General features: G+C 37.0%; 2 protein-coding genes across 3 annotated transcripts in view; both read left to right on the forward strand.

The window, feature by feature from the left end:
• The window catches only part of CHD2 (chromodomain helicase DNA binding protein 2), a 43594-nt gene extending 31592 nt beyond the window's left edge, over positions 1-12002 (forward strand). Inside the window, exons 16-28 of one of the 2 annotated variants that reach the window (XM_072402685.1) lie at positions 1439-1629; positions 2635-2823; positions 3003-3165; positions 3994-4146; positions 5503-5574; positions 5712-5861; positions 8899-9047; positions 9146-9242; positions 10172-10264; positions 10416-10589; positions 11288-11463; positions 11604-11645; positions 11737-12002. In XM_072402685.1, coding sequence (XP_072258786.1) covers positions 1439-1629; positions 2635-2823; positions 3003-3165; positions 3994-4146; positions 5503-5574; positions 5712-5861; positions 8899-9047; positions 9146-9242; positions 10172-10264; positions 10416-10589; positions 11288-11463; positions 11604-11645; positions 11737-11929 — 1842 coding nt within the window. In that variant the 3' untranslated portion in view covers positions 11930-12002. Of the gene's footprint in view, positions 1-1438; positions 1630-2634; positions 2824-3002; positions 3166-3993; positions 4147-5502; positions 5575-5711; positions 5862-8898; positions 9048-9145; positions 9243-10171; positions 10265-10415; positions 10590-11287; positions 11464-11603; positions 11646-11736 lie in introns of those variants that run through there. The other variant, XM_072402686.1, reaches the window with a different exon arrangement.
• Positions 12003-12134: 132 nt separating this feature from the next.
• On the forward strand, positions 12135-18188 carry LOC140322578 (chromodomain-helicase-DNA-binding protein 2-like). The gene is made up of 7 exons (XM_072399128.1): positions 12135-12140; positions 12445-12567; positions 13203-13337; positions 13708-13886; positions 14633-14728; positions 15192-15461; positions 17197-18188. Exons 1-7 carry the CDS (start codon positions 12135-12137, stop codon positions 17507-17509), a joined length of 1122 nt encoding a protein of 373 aa, XP_072255229.1. The 3' UTR covers positions 17510-18188.
• The last annotated feature ends 483 nt before the right edge of the window (positions 18189-18671 follow it).

Raw genomic sequence — 18671 nt, forward strand, 5'->3', positions numbered from 1 at the left:
TTTGAACCAAGAAATTCTTTTTTGTCTTTGGAGAGATTTAGATCACAAACGAGATCATTCAGCTCTGCTTGTGTAAAGGTCTCTGGTTCTGAATCTTCATCCACCAAGTAGTTAGGATTAGATGATTCGGGGTTGTAACTGGCTGCAACTCCAGCGCATTCCTCATCACCTACTACAGAAGCAAGTCCATCATATGGCGGTACCAGAACTGGCAATGAATCATCATGGGGAACAGGCCTAATTGCAGAATCGAGGCTGGGATATACAATTTTGCTTTATTTTACCTGAGAATCCACTTTTGTTGACGCGGCAAAAATAACAGTCAGTTAGATGGTCTTGCAGTTCTCTCCACACCATCAGGATTACAAATGGCATTGCTGCTTTACGCCGATTTAGCCAGTCATGTAGTCTGTTGGAAGAACTGCTACAGATGACATATGGAGCCCAAGATTTATCCTATTCACCAAGTGGACAGCCGAAATATAATTTGTACATATATTTTTAAGTTCTGTGGTAACACGTATGTATTTCACACAATATTTAGTTAGCTGCATCACAAAATCTAGATGTGCTAGAGAAAAACTGAACACAGATTTGAAATCCTCATCAAAAATACTACAAAACATAAATTTATATCTGATGAAAATGACATGTTGACCTGTGTAATTGGACCACTATTTATTGTACGGTGCTGCGTAATATGTTGCCGCTATATAAATCCTGTTTAATAATAATAATGTGGATAGAATCTGAAGTCCTACTTTCAAATAGCCATAAGCAACTGATATTCCTCTATTCAATCAGTTTTAAAGCAATCAGTGTTCTCCTAAATTTTGATAATTTTCAAAGTATATATCTGTGTACAGATCAACAACTATATCTGGTCTATGTGAGGTAAAAGTTGGGAAAGAGAGATTAGAAAGAATATTGTACATGTTTGTGGAGTGTTTGATTTACAATCAATGTATTACCAAGTAAAAAAAACTTTTGCAGCAGATCGGCTCATGTGTACCATACCTTATCGGACAATAATTGTGTCAAGTGCATATAAAATATTGCTTCTGATTGGATGTAAAAGTTAGAGTTGGTTGTAAGAACCGGTAACAAATATGGAAATTGTTATATCACCCTTGAAAGAAATCCCTTGCTTACCTTTACTAGATTTAGTGCATGTTAACACAGGTGGTTGGCACACAGCAGGTGCACTTTGTCATTCATTTAGAGGGTAAGCATGGGTTGGGTAAACATTTGCTGCTAAGGTTGTAAAGTTTGGGGCAGACGGTTACAAAATGATTGAACTGCTAGTCAGCTTCCCTATGGAAACAGACCCCTAGTTTACACATATTCAAATACTTATTTTGTGAGCGTCTTTGTTGAGGTTTGCTTTTTACACATCGAGAAGCGATCTGATAGAGCCATACTATGCATCTCTCTGCAGGCTGTGTTGAGCAGTATTAACTGGTCTTTTCTTGGAGTTGATGAAGCTCATCGGTTGAAGAATGATGATTCTTTGCTATATAAGACCCTTATAGACTTCAAGTCCAACCACAGACTGCTGATTACTGGGACACCTCTCCAAAATTCACTGAAGGAACTCTGGTCACTGCTGCACTTTATTATGCCAGAAAAGTAAGACATTTTTCACTGATTCTGAAATCAACATGGCACCAACCTTTGGCTTAGGAGGTCCATGTGGTCCTTGTCTATCTCTGTAATTTTCAGTTTCTTTCAGTACCTTCCACCAAAATTGTTTCTGTACTTTAGCCTTTAGATTTCAGAAAGCCAAGTGTAGGTTTCTTGATTTATAGAATTTTATTACCTTGTTTAAAGGTAAATGGCTTTTGATGTCTCTTGGAGACTTAGAAATAATCTTGCCATAGGCCTGGTTGTGATTCTTTCTGTCTTGTAGTTTTGAATGTTATGTTGACCGTCACATCTTCCTCCTGTTTGATTCTTTGTTACATATATAAATATATATATTTCTCTTTATTTATACATTTTTATAGTGCTGACCTCTTTTGCAAGCCTTGCAGAGTTCACAGTCATGTCACTAACTCGGAATCTCCCAGAAATGCTTACAATACAATGTCACGTGTCATTAATATAGTTTAGGGTCAATTGGGAGGGAAGGCAATCATCCTACCAGTATATTATTGGTGTGTGTGGGGAAGCTGGAGTTTCCAGGGAAAACCCAATCAAACCTCTGTAGTATCCAAAGAACCTGTACAAAGCCCATGCAGATGCCTTCCAAGCTAAGGTTAAAACCTGAGAGCTTCTGCTACAAAGTCAGCGAGCTAGTCATTGAGACACAGTAGCTTTATTATTAAAAAATGCAAAATCAAAAAGGGAGAACAGGACCCACTCCTAATTGTTACAGCAGATGTGAAGACCTGGCAGCTTAACCCCATAGATCTCTTCCTCTCCTCAGACACTGAAATACCACATCCTCTACTACATGATAACACTGACCGGTAGATATTACTATGTGTCACATTTAAATGAGGCTCTGAAGCTGAGATTTCGAGCATTTTAAATGTTTTTTACTTGTTGAGATATGTTTTATTAGTGATCACTAAATTGTGTATGCATTGAATGCTTCTTGGAAACATATGATCTGTCTATGTTTGATTTTAGGTTTGAGTATTGGGAGGACTTTGAGGATGTGCATGGCAAAGGTAGAGACAATGGTTATCAGAGTCTTCACAAAGTCCTTGAACCATATCTACTGCGCAGAGTCAAGAAGGATGTTGAGAAATCTCTTCCAGCTAAAGTGGAGCAAATCCTGCGAGTGGAGATGTGTGCGCTACAAAAACAGTATTACAAGTAAGTCTGCCAACACTAAAGCATAAAACCATGTTGTACTGTCATCTATGGTTACTAATAATTAGTTACTAGGTTACAGTCTTCAAATTAATGATATAAGTTCAATGGATTGTCAATGCTTTCATGCCACCTTCAGTTTTTTCCTCACACTGGGTTTTGTTTTTATTTCCTGGCTTTAGGTGGATTTTAACAAGAAACTTTAAGGCTTTGTCAAAAGGGACAAGGGGTAGCACATCTGGTTTCCTCAACATTGTAATGGAACTGAAGAAGTGCTGCAATCACTGCTTCCTCATCAAGTCACCAGATGATTACGAAAAAGAAAGCAGGCAAGATGCACTGCAGGTCAGCAAATGGAAAAACACAACCAATTTTTTTTTTGCATGCTACAATTGTCAGGCATATGCAAGATACTTCTGTAAATGTGATCATTATATGCAGAGGCTTTCCATCCAGGGTACAGGATGATGTGCTTTACTGTCCTCATGATGCTCTCCTTGTCTCTGTATTTGTAAATATTATTATTTGTATTATTATTACGCAGTATTTATATATCTTCAACATATTACTTAGCACTTTACAAAGTCCATAGTCTTGTAAATACCTGTTCCTCAAAGAGGCTCACATTCTAATCCTACCAAAGTCATTTGTTTTTAATACAGTCCAAGGTCAATTTTTTGGGGAAGCTAATCACCCTAACTGCATGTTTTTTGAATGTGGGAAGAAACTGGATTACCTGGGAGAAACCCACACAAACGCGGGTAGAACCTGCAAACTCCATGCAGATAATGTGCTGGCTGAGATTCGAACCTGGGACCCAGCGCTGCAAAGGCCATAGCACTAACCACTGAGCCACCATTATTGAATGAGGTGCAGAGCTGTAGGGGCCATCTATAGGTATTACAATAAGTTAAAACACATGAGAAAATTTTTGTGCTATATATTTTCAGCAATAAATTAAACTTACCTGCCTGTTCACAATCTTCTTTAGAATTGCACATGCAGCACAGTTCATAACCCTAAACATGAGCCTAAAGAATAAAATGGACTCCAACTATTTTTAAAATTATATTTCATATCTGGTATGTTTCCTAGATCTACACTGTACATCTTTTACATTGTATTGCAGATATTCAGAGTTATTCCTCTAACAACAAGCATTTTTTCTTTTAGTCTTTAATCAGAAGCAGTGGAAAGCTTGTATTGCTGGACAAATTGTTGACACGACTGCGTGAGAGAGGAAACCGTGTGCTCATCTTTTCTCAGATGGTGCGCATGTTGGATATCTTGGCAGAATACCTCGCCATAAAGCACTACCCATTTCAGGTTGGAGACACTTCCACTTCTCTTAATACAATGCTTTGTTTAGGATGGAGGGGAATATTGGCAATGTGTGTGACCTGATAAAATAAGGTTAGGATTGTCTTAAAATATGAAGTCAATAGCACCAAAGTGTTAGTATCCTGCTAGTTTACAGATATTGAGGGGACATTTGTCAAATTTGAGAGCTTTGACCTGCCTAGATGCACTGCACAATTGCTGGCAACATGTCTTCTATATGTAAATTCCGTGACTATGGAACAATAGGACATGATGGATCTACAGCGAATGTGAAGCAAGTACCTAAATAGTCCAATATTGGAAATCATGATTACTTTCCGTAGGTAGATCTATTGGAAACAATAGCATTTCCATAGATCAGAGTGGCAAATTCAGATTGGTCATAAAGAATAAATAAGCATAAGAAAAGTTAAAAAAAAAAACATATTCAAACATTGATGAATAAACTTCAACTTGCAACTTGTTGCCTTCCTAATGTAAATCTTTTGAGGTTCATTTCACTGTTTTACACTGTTATTATTATTATTATTAGTATTTATATAGGGGTCAAAATTTTACACAGCGCTGTACATTTAATAGGTTTAGGAAATGACAGACAGATACAAACAATGGCAGGAAAGGATACACTTTCTACAGTGAAGCAAACATGGAATGGATCTGGTCCAGGATTAGCAAATGACTTTGAAGAAATCCATTCCAGGTTTGCTGAATCACCCAGCTTCATTGACGAAGGTGTATCGTCTTCAGCCTTGGAGAGCTTTAATAAATCAGGCCCAATGAGACAAGAGGGGGAGAGGACCCTGTACAGAAGAGCTTCCAATCTAATAGGTGGGGGGATATGGTTAGATAAGAAGAAAACTGAACCTATAGTAGCAGACTAAAGCTTTTAAAATATGCTCAATTCTCATCACCTAAGATGGTTGTTCCTGATCATCTCTGCTAAAAATATAGTATAAGTACACCTGTCCACCTACATTGTTTATGGATCCACTGTACCGAAATGCTATAAAGTAACCTAACCATTACATTGAGTTGTAAACATTTGAAAAGCTGCTACTCTAAATTAAAATACGTTTACTGTGTATATGACCGTATCATACAGTGAACTTCAGAGCTGTAGGGATGACTGTTGATGTTTAGCACCAAAAGAGTTAAAAGACGATCATCTAGTTGCCCAGTTTTTTGTAAAGTGATCTCTCCAGTCACAGGGTGTCTGTCTCCAGGGTATGTTCAGGAATTGCACACAGCAGTCAGGTTATTTTTAATCCATGAACATGAAGGGTATGATCTGTTCATACTGGTTTTCTCCTGCAGCATCCTCTGATTTTTGTTCTATTACAGAGACTCGATGGTTCGATTAAGGGAGAGATTCGGAAGCAAGCGCTGGATCACTTTAATGCTGAAGGCTCGGAGGTGAGACTTTGGCTTTGTTTATATACATATACCTTTCATGTCATATTCTTTTTTCTTTGCATTTTTCATTTCATCCAATTATTTCCTAATAAACCAAAAAATTAGAATACACAATGAAATATCTTTGTTGTTTTTAGGATTTTTGCTTCTTGCTTTCTACTCGTGCTGGTGGGCTTGGGATAAACTTGGCATCTGCTGACACAGTAGTTATCTTCGATTCGGACTGGAATCCCCAGAATGACTTGCAGGCCCAGGCCAGAGCTCACAGGATTGGCCAGAAGAAACAGGTTCGTTTACAACAAGCTTAGCTGTTCCTGGTAAAACTCAAATATTATTATTTTGCAATGGTAGCTTAGCAATGTTTTGTAAAAGCTGCTAAAAATTTTTAAGAATACCTGTAAATATCTAAAGTTTTGATTTAAAAATAACTTTTGGCCTAGTTGTGCCTACCCTACTTTTACTTCCCACATTCTTTTTGCCACTAGATGGGAGTCTAGCAGATAGCAAACATCGAGAGCTTTGACCTGCCTAGATGCACTGCACAATTGCTGGCAACATGTCTTCTATATGTAAATTCCGTGACTATGGAACAATAGGACATGATGGATCTACAGCGAATGTGAAGCAAGTACCTAAATAGTCCAATATTGGAAATCATGATTACTTTCCGTAGGTAGATCTATTGGAAACAATAGCATTTCCATAGATCAGAGTGGCAAATTCAGATTGGTCATAAAGAATAAATAAGCATAAGAAAAGTTAAAAAAAAAAACATATTCAAACATTGATGAATAAACTTCAACTTGCAACTTGTTGCCTTCCTAATGTAAATCTTTTGAGGTTCATTTCACTGTTTTACACTGTTATTATTATTATTATTAGTATTTATATAGGGGTCAAAATTTTACACAGCGCTGTACATTTAATAGGTTTAGGAAATGACAGACAGATACAAACAATGGCAGGAAAGGATACACTTTCTACAGTGAAGCAAACATGGAATGGATCTGGTCCAGGATTAGCAAATGACTTTGAAGAAATCCATTCCAGGTTTGCTGAATCACCCAGCTTCATTGACGAAGGTGTATCGTCTTCAGCCTTGGAGAGCTTTAATAAATCAGGCCCAATGAGACAAGAGGGGGAGAGGACCCTGTCCAGAAGAGCTTCCAATCTAATAGGTGGGGGGATATGGTTAGATAAGAAGAAAACTGAACCTATAGTAGCAGACTAAAGCTTTTAAAATATGCTCAATTCTCATCACCTAAGATGGTTGTTCCTGATCATCTCTGCTAAAAATATAGTATAAGTACACCTGTCCACCTACATTGTTTATGGATCCACTGTACCGAAATGCTATAAAGTAACCTAACCATTACATTGAGTTGTAAACATTTGAAAAGCTGCTACTCTAAATTAAAATACGTTTACTGTGTATATGACCGTATCATACAGTGAACTTCAGAGCTGTAGGGATGACTGTTGATGTTTAGCACCAAAAGAGTTAAAAGACGATCATCTAGTTGCCCAGTTTTTTGTAAAGTGATCTCTCCAGTCACAGGGTGTCTGTCTCCAGGGTATGTTCAGGAATTGCACACAGCAGTCAGGTTATTTTTAATCCATGAACATGAAGGGTATGATCTGTTCATACTGGTTTTCTCCTGCAGCATCCTCTGATTTTTGTTCTATTACAGAGACTCGATGGTTCGATTAAGGGAGAGATTCGGAAGCAAGCGCTGGATCACTTTAATGCTGAAGGCTCGGAGGTGAGACTTTGGCTTTGTTTATATACATATACCTTTCATGTCATATTCTTTTTTCTTTGCATTTTTCATTTCATCCAATTATTTCCTAATAAACCAAAAAATTAGAATACACAATGAAATATCTTTGTTGTTTTTAGGATTTTTGCTTCTTGCTTTCTACTCGTGCTGGTGGGCTTGGGATAAACTTGGCATCTGCTGACACAGTAGTTATCTTCGATTCGGACTGGAATCCCCAGAATGACTTGCAGGCCCAGGCCAGAGCTCACAGGATTGGCCAGAAGAAACAGGTTCGTTTACAACAAGCTTAGCTGTTCCTGGTAAAACTCAAATATTATTATTTTGCAATGGTAGCTTAGCAATGTTTTGTAAAAGCTGCTAAAAATTTTTAAGAATACCTGTAAATATCTAAAGTTTTGATTTAAAAATAACTTTTGGCCTAGTTGTGCCTACCCTACTTTTACTTCCCACATTCTTTTTGCCACTAGATGGGAGTCTAGCAGATAGCAAACATCTTGAAGCAACTTTATGTTGAGTCACAAGCTTGCATAAGCCTTCAAATGTTAATGCCTCCTAAAACACAACTCCGGCTTTTAAAATGAAAGAGGAACAAAACTCAAAACCGCAAAAAAAAAAAAAAAAAAACAGAATTTTTACCCTACATAAAAGGGTTGTCTACCTTTTTATGTAAAGTGAAAATTCTGAGTTTAGGTATGCTTTAAATGCCCATAGTAGTTTCACCATAACTGTTACCTCTTCAGGTGTCCCCTTCTCCCATTTTCCCCTCTCTTTGTGCATATGTAGAAACATCTCCAGCTTAGTGCTGATGTATCTTAGTTGTACTGCAGGTAATCTGGCATTGAGACTGGCGGCTCTCGGTGATGCACCACTGTCATTTGTGCTACATCTTCATTAGCCAGTCACTGGCCATGCAAATATGATCTGTTGCCCTGTGATTGGCCAAAAAAAAAAAAGTACTTCACTCATTGAGAGCTACCACTTTTACAGTCTGAGCACTGCAAGCATGGCTCAGCTATACTGTGCATTGGCTCTAAACTGTGGATTGTGAATTTTTCTTTATGGGGAAAGTCGGGTGGGGGGTTGTCCTTTTTATAATAAAACTAGTATTGTTAGCTATAGTTTAAGGTATGTACAGGGAAAAAATAACATATTCTGTATATCTATGAAACCAAAACCCAGTAAGATCCTAAATTCCTTTCGTGAGATGACAATGCTTCCTAAAATCTAAAGCTGCGTTGTCAGCCTTGGGTTCTCTTTTGCTGGATTACATAATCTCCCCTCCCTTATTTCTAACTTGCAGGTGTTTTATAGAACATCAGAAAAAAATTGATCTATTCGGATCAACAGTTTTTTTTTTTTCTTGCAGAATTTGCACAAAATTTGGGAGAAAAGTGTATAGATTGCAGAAGTTTGCTGGATATGGTTTTTTATTCCCTTCTTTTTCTTCCGAAGCATACACTTATGTTTTCGTTACCATTGTTGGCAGTTCTGATTTTTATTTACATAAATAACATTTTAATATCCAAATCTCTTTTCTATACAGGTAAACATTTATCGCCTTGTCACCAAGGGCACTGTAGAGGAAGAAATCATAGAACGGGCAAAGAAAAAGATGGTTCTTGACCATCTTGTCATCCAACGTATGGACACTACTGGTCGAACAGTGCTGGAAAACAACTCTGGAAGCTCAAAGTAAGAACAAGAGGATAGAAGAAAGGGGGGAGAAAGTGGGCTATGGTTTATTTGTGATAGTATTTTTATTATATAATCATCTTGATGTCTCTTTGTAGTTCCAATCCATTTAACAAGGAGGAGTTGGCGGCAATTTTGAAGTTTGGAGCAGCAGACCTCTTTAAGGAACCCGAAGGAGAGGAATCTGAGCCTCAGGTTAGATACTCCTACACCCATGTAATCTAGCCCATGGATCTTAACAGAACCTGCAAGTACATACATAAAAAGTATCAAAAGTGTGCTAAAAAATTCCTAGAAATCAATTGGAAGTTTGCAATAAATCCAGTACTAACCAGATTTTTATTTTTCAAAAACATTTTTAAAGGGTTGAAAAAAAAGTTTATAAAACTTTAGGAATGTGGCAAAAGCTTTAGGTTTTTGTTTGCTAAAGTTTAGGGTCTGCAATTCTATATCATTTAAAGCTGACCTGTGCCCCTTCCACAGTTAAACACTATTCCATGTAACCAACCAGACCCAAGAAGTATCAACAAGAAAATGTCTTAGTCTTTATATTGTTCCTTGTGGAACATCTTGCACACTAAGTTGGTACAATAGGTCTGAATTTACCATTATAGCATAACAATATTCAACATTCTATACCATAGGTCAAGATTAAGCTTACCTGGTAATGACCACTGCTCTTTCTTTTTTTATTTGTGAAAGCTTTATGTGTTCCCCCCTATTTGCCTATGTATACCCTGTCTTAATATTAATAATAATAAACAGTATTTATATAGCGGTAACCTATTATGCAGCGCTGTACATTAAATAGGGGTTGCAAATGACAGACAGACAGACAGTGACACAGGTGGAGTACCCCTTATTCATGTTTCTAGGTTTGGCACAGAACTGGGAGTTTTCAGTAGGAAGAAGGAAGAAATTATCTCAAATTTTGATACACATTTTGATGATTTTTTCAGTAGCATAGAAATTATCATATTTGGATTATACAAATTAACATTTCGCAGTACCATACTGCATTTTAATCTATTTAGGAAGTTTTAATATTATAAATGAGGCAGGAATTTTCATCCTATGATATGTGTGTGAATTTTTACTAATGATTCAACTTTCTTTATGAATAGGAAATGGACATTGATGAGATTTTACGTTTGGCAGAAACCAGAGAGAATGAGCCATCCTCCACTGCCACTGATGAGTTGCTGTCTCAGTTTAAGGTATGCAACTTAAAACTTGTATATGTTCTTATATATAGAAAAAGATAATGGCGTGGAAAGCAAGAGGAACTTTTAAAATCTACAAAATTGTTTCAAAACATGTCATTCTTGTTATGTTTGATGAAGATATTTTTTGTTGGTGCTTCCGCAGGTGGCTAACTTTGCAACAATGGAGGAAGAGGTTACAGATCTAGAAGACCGAACCCAAAATGATTGGGATGATATTATTCCTGAGGATCAGAGGAAGAAAGTGGAGGAAGAGGAACGTCAAAAGGAGCTGGAAGAGATTTATATGCTTCCCAGGATTCGAAGTTTAAACAAAAGGGTAGGAGCTGACACTAATAAAAGCTTCACTCAGTATCCAGTGTAGTACTAGCATGCTGTTGCTCAGCAAAATAAATGAAGCGTCCTATGACCACTTCATCAATGGTGCTTGTCCTTCTAGTCAAAGCCAGATTACCTTAAGGACCTGTGCATAATGTATGTAACAGAATATATAACATCTTTATACTATAATAATTTATCGGTTGACGTCACTTTTTTTGTTTTGAGGTGGACAATGTCACAATCATGGCATTGGGTATTCCCATTTGTTCATCATCATCATCATCACCATTACTAATATTATTCAAGCTCTCCAAAAACTTCAAAAATAAACCCAATACTCCAAAACCTGTTTTGTAAACAGACTGAAAAATAGCAGTGGCCATAGATTGTGAAAGATAGGGGTTGCATAAATATGAATAGCTCAAAAAAAAAATAAATTCTAAGTTCTTGGAATCTCCACCTACTTCATGCAAGCAATCATGTCAAAGTGAGATTTTTTGGCCTACACCAGTAATGGAGGCCAGTTCAGACCAAATAGAGTTTTTTTTTTATCTGCAGTCAGACATTACAAACAGCATGTTCTAATGTCAAAATATACTGTTTACACAAAATCATGTACAAAATTTGTATGTGATGTGCACCTAAGTGCACCTAATTTTTTACCAAAACCATGCTGATGCTGACTCTTTCTGGCAGGCACAGGCAAATGACAGCGAATCTGACCTGGAATCAAAGCAGAAGGCTCAAAGGTCCTCTGGGTCAGACAGTGAAACCGATGACTCTGATGATGATAGAAAACCCAAACGCAGAGGACGTCCTCGCAGTGTTCGGAAAGACACAGTGGAGGGCTTCACTGATGCTGAGATACGAAGGTATAGAAGGATGCATGTGGTGTGTGATGTACTAATTTAATAGTTACATTTTAGCACATGCTGTAAATCCTGCTTTACAATCAAATCTAAAAATGCTTTTACATGGGGTCATTTTTTTTTAATATTACTGTTTCCTCTAGGTTTATCAAAGCCTACAAGAAATTCCCGACTCCACTTGAAAGGTAGGTTGAATTCGGCATATTCAGTGTTAAAAGTTTGTTGAGTATAACATGCCTTAGAATATAATGATTTCTCTTTGCTGTCTGTTCTCAGGCTGGAATGCATAGCACGTGATGCAGAACTTGTGGAAAAGTCAGTGGCCGATCTGAAGAGACTTGGAGAGTTACTGCACTCTAGCTGCGCATCAGCAATGCAGGAATTTGAGGAGCAGTTAAAAGAGAATCCCACTGATGGTAATTGTCATTTTATTAAAATGTGCAAATTACCTGAAATTAGAATTATTTAAAAAATTTTTTTTAAAATAGAGCAGCATTCCAAAGTTCCTGGAAATGTTAATCCCATCTTTAAGCTCTTAAGATATGGTAACCTTTCATAAGTTTAAAATGTAGTATATGACCATCTTTGTGTATTCTTAACTGGGTAGAAATTGAACGAATAATATAGGTACTGTGCCTCACTTTATTTGTAATAGAAATTGTATAGGGATTATAATGTTTGTAATGTAATGTATATGAAATACTGACGGTTGCAAAATAAAGGCTTGGCTGAATAGAGAGCATTACAAGAAACCAAACTGAGGCACGGTAAAGATGATTGGCACATGATTGGATAGTTAAAGTCAGCAGAGCTTTACCTCATTCACTTAGCTGATTGAAGTATCTTTTGCAGTGTGTTAGTTCACTTTGCAAAGTGGACAGCAGAATCTCAATCACCTTCTATACTTCTGTACACTGTTTGTACTCATTAATATCTATCTATGCCCATTTGTCATTAGGTATTGATGTTTTGGTTTTTCTATAGGAGGATGGCACAACAAAGAGTCCAAGCAAGAAAAAGCAAAAGAAAAAAGATAACAAAGAAAATAAAGATAAACAAAACCAAAAAAAGGATGGAGCCAAAGAAAAGAAGAAAGGAAAAGACAAGGTATAAAGTTATGGAGAACTATTCTAGCTGTCTTTCAGCTCAGGAAATAAAGTGCAAGTTTTGTTTTCAACCTTAGTCTGTAATTATGATAACAAAAACCTGGGAGGAGAGTTAGGGAATTCCACCTGAAACCCTTTTCCAGGACAATGTTTGTTTATTATCATTTGCACTACACAAAGCTTCATGTTTATTATGATGCTAACAAGTGTGCCAAGTTTGTATCTATTCTTTGTTACATTCTCCAAACCTCTGCACACTGTGATGGTCACAACATAATCTAGACTTCCCTTCCTATAATCTTCCCTTCTTTACATTGACTCGTGTATGAACATCATTATTATTATTTTTAACTTATATTTATGTATCCCCAGCATATTAACCAGCTCTTTACAAAATCTAACTGTGCCTCAAAGGGGCTCAAAATCTAATAAACCTACCTTATTCTTATGTCTTTACCACAGTTTAAAGACAATTCACTGATATGTAATGAGCTGTTTGCGTGATCGAAGTACATACTAGGCATATGTAATGTCTCATGTGCTCTTTAGTACATTTATATGCCAATAGCTTTCTGGTTGTTGTGTGATGTCTTGATGTGCATATTGATCATGCATTTTTTTTTTTTTGCAATAAAGCCGAAGCGGGGTGAGGGCAAGTCTGGTAGCCGAAGCAAAAAGAACCAGGGACCGGTTCATATTACAGCTGGAAGTGAGCCAATTCCTATTGGAGAGGATGAGGAAGATGACCTGGACCAGGAAACATTTAGCATTGTAAGAAGCAGTTTATACATGAATTATTTTCTGACTACTGGCAAATTGTTCTTAACTGCAGCAGTTCATGTTGGGTGATATTAGGGTATTCTGTAGATCCAATAAAAGATAGACCTTGTTTATGACGTATGCATATAACTTTAGTGATATTTGAAGTATTTGTCAGTTTTGCATTTCCAACATTTCTAACTTATACCTTGCTGTGATAGCCATTTATAGTCAATTAGCAAATGTCATAATGTATATCACTCTGTTAAGGCACCAAACACATTGGGGATTTAAAGATAAAACGGGTCAAATGTGATAATGTTGCTTGGTAATTTGAAAATTTGACACAGCCGGTTAATCTTTTCTTGTTTCCATTCCTTAGTGCAAAGAGAGGATGAGGCCAGTGAAAAAAGCTCTGAAGCAGCTGGATAAACCTGACAAAGGTCTGACTGTCCAAGAACAGCTGGAGCACACTCGGACCTGCTTGCTAAAAATCGGAGACCGCATATCTGAGTGCCTTAAATCTTACACCGATCAGGAACAAATTAAATTGTGGAGAAGGTAAAGATTTATATTAAAACGCAAAGTCCTATAAATATTGTGGTTGGGTCTGAGGTAGGGAAAGAACGTCTCTTTCTTGGGAGATTTATTTTTGGCTACTAAATCAGTCAATATTTTTTATTTATGTAGAAAAAATAATGAGTAAACATAAAACATGTCAAATTACTTTTTGTAATTTGTAAAATAACAATAGGTCAAGTTTCCCCAAAGTGGCCAATATTGACCCCCAAGGGTCTATGGGATTATCCAAGGGATCCATAAAATTGTTGCATGATGGTAAATGTCTGCAGGTCAGTGGGCAGTTGATTAAATAATGCAAGGTCATTTGTGGTCAATCCTTCGAGGTTTCTTGAGAGCTTCTCATATAGCTAGAGGTGGGTTGGTGTTAACCAGGGTTGTATACAAAGCCACCAGCTAGAGCAGACTTTAGTTACTACTAAATGGACAGCTGCTAGAGGGAATATAAACAGTAATCCCAAAAAATATTACAAATCTGGATTCATAGCTGTATTTAGCAATATAAACATTGCCTTAATACTAATGTTATCAAACGATTTTCAGTAATGATATATTGAGGCCATCTACATACCCTTTCATTTAACTTAATGAAGGGGCCATTAAGATGGAGAGCTTGGGAAACCTTGTTCTAGAGCATGATATCACTCTTCTATGTCTATTGTAGATCATTGTAGGGCAATATTACCTTTCCTGTAGAACAAATCATCACCTTTATTTTTTTTATGTAGAAACCTCTGGATATTTGTCTCCAAGTTCACTGAGTTTGATGCCAGGAAATTGCACAGGTTGTACAAAATGGCAGATAAAAAGAGTAAGTCCTATTGGTTGGTAGACACGAATACGAGTAACTAAAGCCATTTTAGCAAAGAGGTAAAAAAGAGGTAAAAAAGCACTACTTTTCTTACCTTCATGGCCAAATCGCTCCTCTTTTCCACCAATGTACCTGCACATCCCTCCCTTTACACATGCCAGCATCATCTGCACATGTTAGTAGCTAAGTTTTGACACATCACTATTTTGGAAAATGTTGCTGACCATTACAACTGAGCTGGGGACAATCCATTTCTATCGGAAAGTGCTGAATCTTTGCCTTTAGGAAGGGAAGTTTTTAGAGGCTCCTGCAAGTTTGGCATTCATCTTGTATGTACCTGTAGCATTATAACTGCAGCAGAATCTCCACAGTGACATTCCCTTTAAGATTTCTGCTACTTTTTCCCCAACGAAGTAGCAAAAAAAAATATTGTTGAGTTTCTGAAAAAAACATATAAATTGAAACTAGTGACATAGTGTTATTTGTCATTTAGATCGAGGTGACTGGAGGGATCGAAAGTTTAACTACGGAGGCAATAGTAATAATAACCAGCCGTGGGGAGGAGACCGACACCACCAGTATGATCAACATCGGTACAAAGATCACCATTATTCTGACCGTCGTCCTCATGGTGACCCTCGGAGGAATTCTGCCAACTACAGGCCAAACCCTGTTGGCCGAAAGAGGCCCTATGACCAGTATAACAATGATCGAGACCATCGCGGCCACAGGGATTATTACGACAGGTACTAAACATAAAAAAGGGTTACAGTACTCAAATAAGTTATGATGGGTAAATCTATTACAAAACCCCAAGCACATAAAATGGCACATTGCTTCAGAGTTCTAATGCTGCAATCTGCCACATGTGCCTGTGACATATATTAATGCTGTAAATCTGATTCTTGGTATGCAGCAAATAAGACAGGCATTTGGGGGAGAAAAAAAAAAAGAAAGTTTCAGTCTTTCAGACATTCACTCACTGTGTGTAGAGTTATCCACACTTGCATATGCACATTGCCTCCTTAATAAACAATAGATTTGCCACTGTCATGCAAAATGGTTTAGAAAACACAGGAACATGCTTGTGTGCAGTTTGCAGTTGCTGATGTATGTTACAGTGCAGCAATGTGTGTGTGACAGCGAGTGTTTACCTCTGAACTAAATATGTACTGTTGGCATCATTGCACTAGACATTTGGCAATTTCTTTGACACATTATGATGCAAGTTTGCAGGCGCAAAATCGTACGAAAATAATCATGCCACAATTTAAGCCCCCTGTTTTTGCCACCACATGTGCACCATTCTCATCACTTTCACTATTGTGTCTGCACATGCTTTTTCTCCTCTCACATTCACCACCACACCTGTATCATGTCTAAAACTCCCCATGCTTTGATTGTTGTGATGCACAAAATCATTGTTGCCCCCACCGCATTGGTGTGCACTTATTCATTTATTACCATTAAATAAATGTGTATAACCTCTCTATCGACCACTGTATCAGTATGCACGCCTAATAGCTTGCCAATGATACCAATGTCCATATTTAGCCTGTTCAAGTAATGGGCACACTTTTGCAAGTGGTGTTTAAATAAATCTTTTGCTATAATTCCTGAATTTTTTTTTTAAAAAGTGTTTAAAACAGTCACTAATAATATTATATTTGGCCCAGCACATCAATAAATAAGTTCCACTACTGCCACATCCCATTAATGTATTCACAAAAGCAAACAGAGATATTTGGGAATTTGAGGTAGACATAATCCAATACAGTTATTATTAAAAGACATTACAAAATGTATTATGCATGATTAAAACAAGATAAAAAACATGAAGTAATAGAAAAAATGTCCCAAATTTTTTCGAAGTTTATCACAGATGGTATCTGCTTCTTCAGGAATTTTACTTGTAAAAAAACATGTAATTATTGACACATTTACAAATGTAATTTATATTTTCCTCAATAGTTGCCCAAAAAATAAAACTTTTTATACATAGATACCACCATAGCAAAATGACTCACTATCCTTCACAAGGACTTCCAAATATATGCAGGCAGATTCCCCATATGATTCATTGAATCAGTGTTAAATGTTGCTGATTTCCAAGCTTTTGGAGGTCTTAATTGAAATTCCTGAAGAAGCAGATACCATCTGTAAAATTAGCTTTTTTACTTTTCATGTTTTTTATCATGCAAAATAAAATTTGTAATGTATTTTTATATTGATTGTATTGAATTTTGTCTGCCTAAAAAGTCCCAAATTTCTATAGTTTAGTATAGTATAGCACTAAGCAGTTCCTGGGGCGGGAAAGTGCCTCATTAGGTTTCTAAGACACACAGTATAAGGAATGTTTTTGTTGATTTTTGAAGGCTTTACAATTTACTGAAAGTGAGTATGGTTATTATCCATTTGTTTTCATTGTGGGCTTTCAAACAAATGCTTCAGCAGACTTATGAAGTTTCTATCTTTTTGTAGGCATCATCATGACAACAAGAGGAGGAGATCAGATGAATTTCGTCCTCAAGGTTACCATCAACAGGATTTTAGGAGAATGGGGTCTGATCACCGGCCACCAATGGGATATCATGGACAAGGACCTTCAGATCATTACCGTTCATTCCATCCAGAGAAACCTGGGGACTATAAAAGTTCTTCCCAGCAGTCCTCTTCTCTCTCAGATCCTCGTTCTCCACCAATACAAAGGTCCCCTCATGATTCCAAATCCCCCATGGACAGATCGTTAGAACAGAAAAGTACAGACTACAATTGGAATAGTCGAAAAACATAGAACACCTCACCTAACCATAGAATTCTAATGAAAGCCCACAATGGCCACTTGCTTGAAGTGGTCCTTGCTGCTATAGACTAATTTAATTTTGAGAATTATGGGTTCTGGATAACCCACCATAATGCATATATAAGGCTCATTTTTCTAGCACCTGTGCCATGTGTGAATCCATCAGATGTTTCAATCTGACATACACTTGTTGAGAGTTTTATATCATGTCAAGTATTTCCCCTTTCTGATACGATAGCAGGAACTAGTCGATAGAAAAAAAAAATTCTGAAAGAATGGGCACTGTGAGCATAGTCACTTTGTAATTTCAAAGCCTTGAAGATGATGGAATCTTGTGCGGTTTATGTGACTCGGATGTTGAGGTGTTCTTCTGGCACACATTGAAATTTCAACATTGTATTTTTTCATTGACGGATCCCGCTGTTATGAAGAGAGGACTGATGTGGCTGCAACCTCAAGAGGTTTACAAAGAAAAGTTACTTTTTAATCAGGCACATGGAGGTAGTCAGGAATATAGCTTGTGAAATGGACCTGGTGACAACCAAGATGTGAGTATTTCACATGTCTACCCCAAGGCTGCAGCTCTCCTGAGCCCCTCTGCATAGACCACACTTCATAAACATTGATGATGTAAATCATTAAATCTTTCCTGAATCCTTTTGCACAAAAATGGCCACATTGTAAAGATAAGAAAGTTTAAATGTGCAATCAAAATGTGATGCCTTTGAATTTGTATGTATTCCGCACATGGAAATTAGGTACACAATGAAAGAGAGACCGCCCCATCTTGTATTTTTGTACATAACATTTGGAAGAATTGTAGAATATGCAAGACATCTCTTAGGATCGCTTGCTATATACCACCTCAGTGTTCTTTTTAAACCAAAAATATCGTTCAGGGGTGCAAGGTTTCCGCATCGGCCGTTTTATGTACACAGACAGTTTTACTGTGCAAGTATCAGCCATCATTTAACAATTGTTCACGACGTTCAACATAAAGTATGCATAATAATTAAATATTTTAATTTTTTAGGAATCACCAGAATAGTTCTTTTCAGTGGCCATTTCCAGAAAACTACTTAATAGCTTACATTTCTTTTGTCGGAGACTTGTTTTCTAAATGTCTCTTTCTCAAATGCTTCAGAATGAAGCT

This window comes from Pyxicephalus adspersus, chromosome 2 (assembly GCF_032062135.1).
Source record: "Pyxicephalus adspersus chromosome 2, UCB_Pads_2.0, whole genome shotgun sequence".
Lineage (NCBI taxonomy): Eukaryota > Metazoa > Chordata > Amphibia > Anura > Pyxicephalidae > Pyxicephalus > Pyxicephalus adspersus.

Coding starts and splice junctions, on each gene's coding strand:
- LOC140322578 (XM_072399128.1), top strand. Junction 12,568..13,202: donor AGAAGAAAGGAAAAGACAAG/GTATAAAGTTAT, acceptor TTTGCAATAAAG/CCGAAGCGGGGTGAGGGCAA. Junction 14,729..15,191: donor AAAAAGAGTAAGTCCTATTG/GTTGGTAGACAC, acceptor CTAGTGACATAG/TGTTATTTGTCATTTAGATC.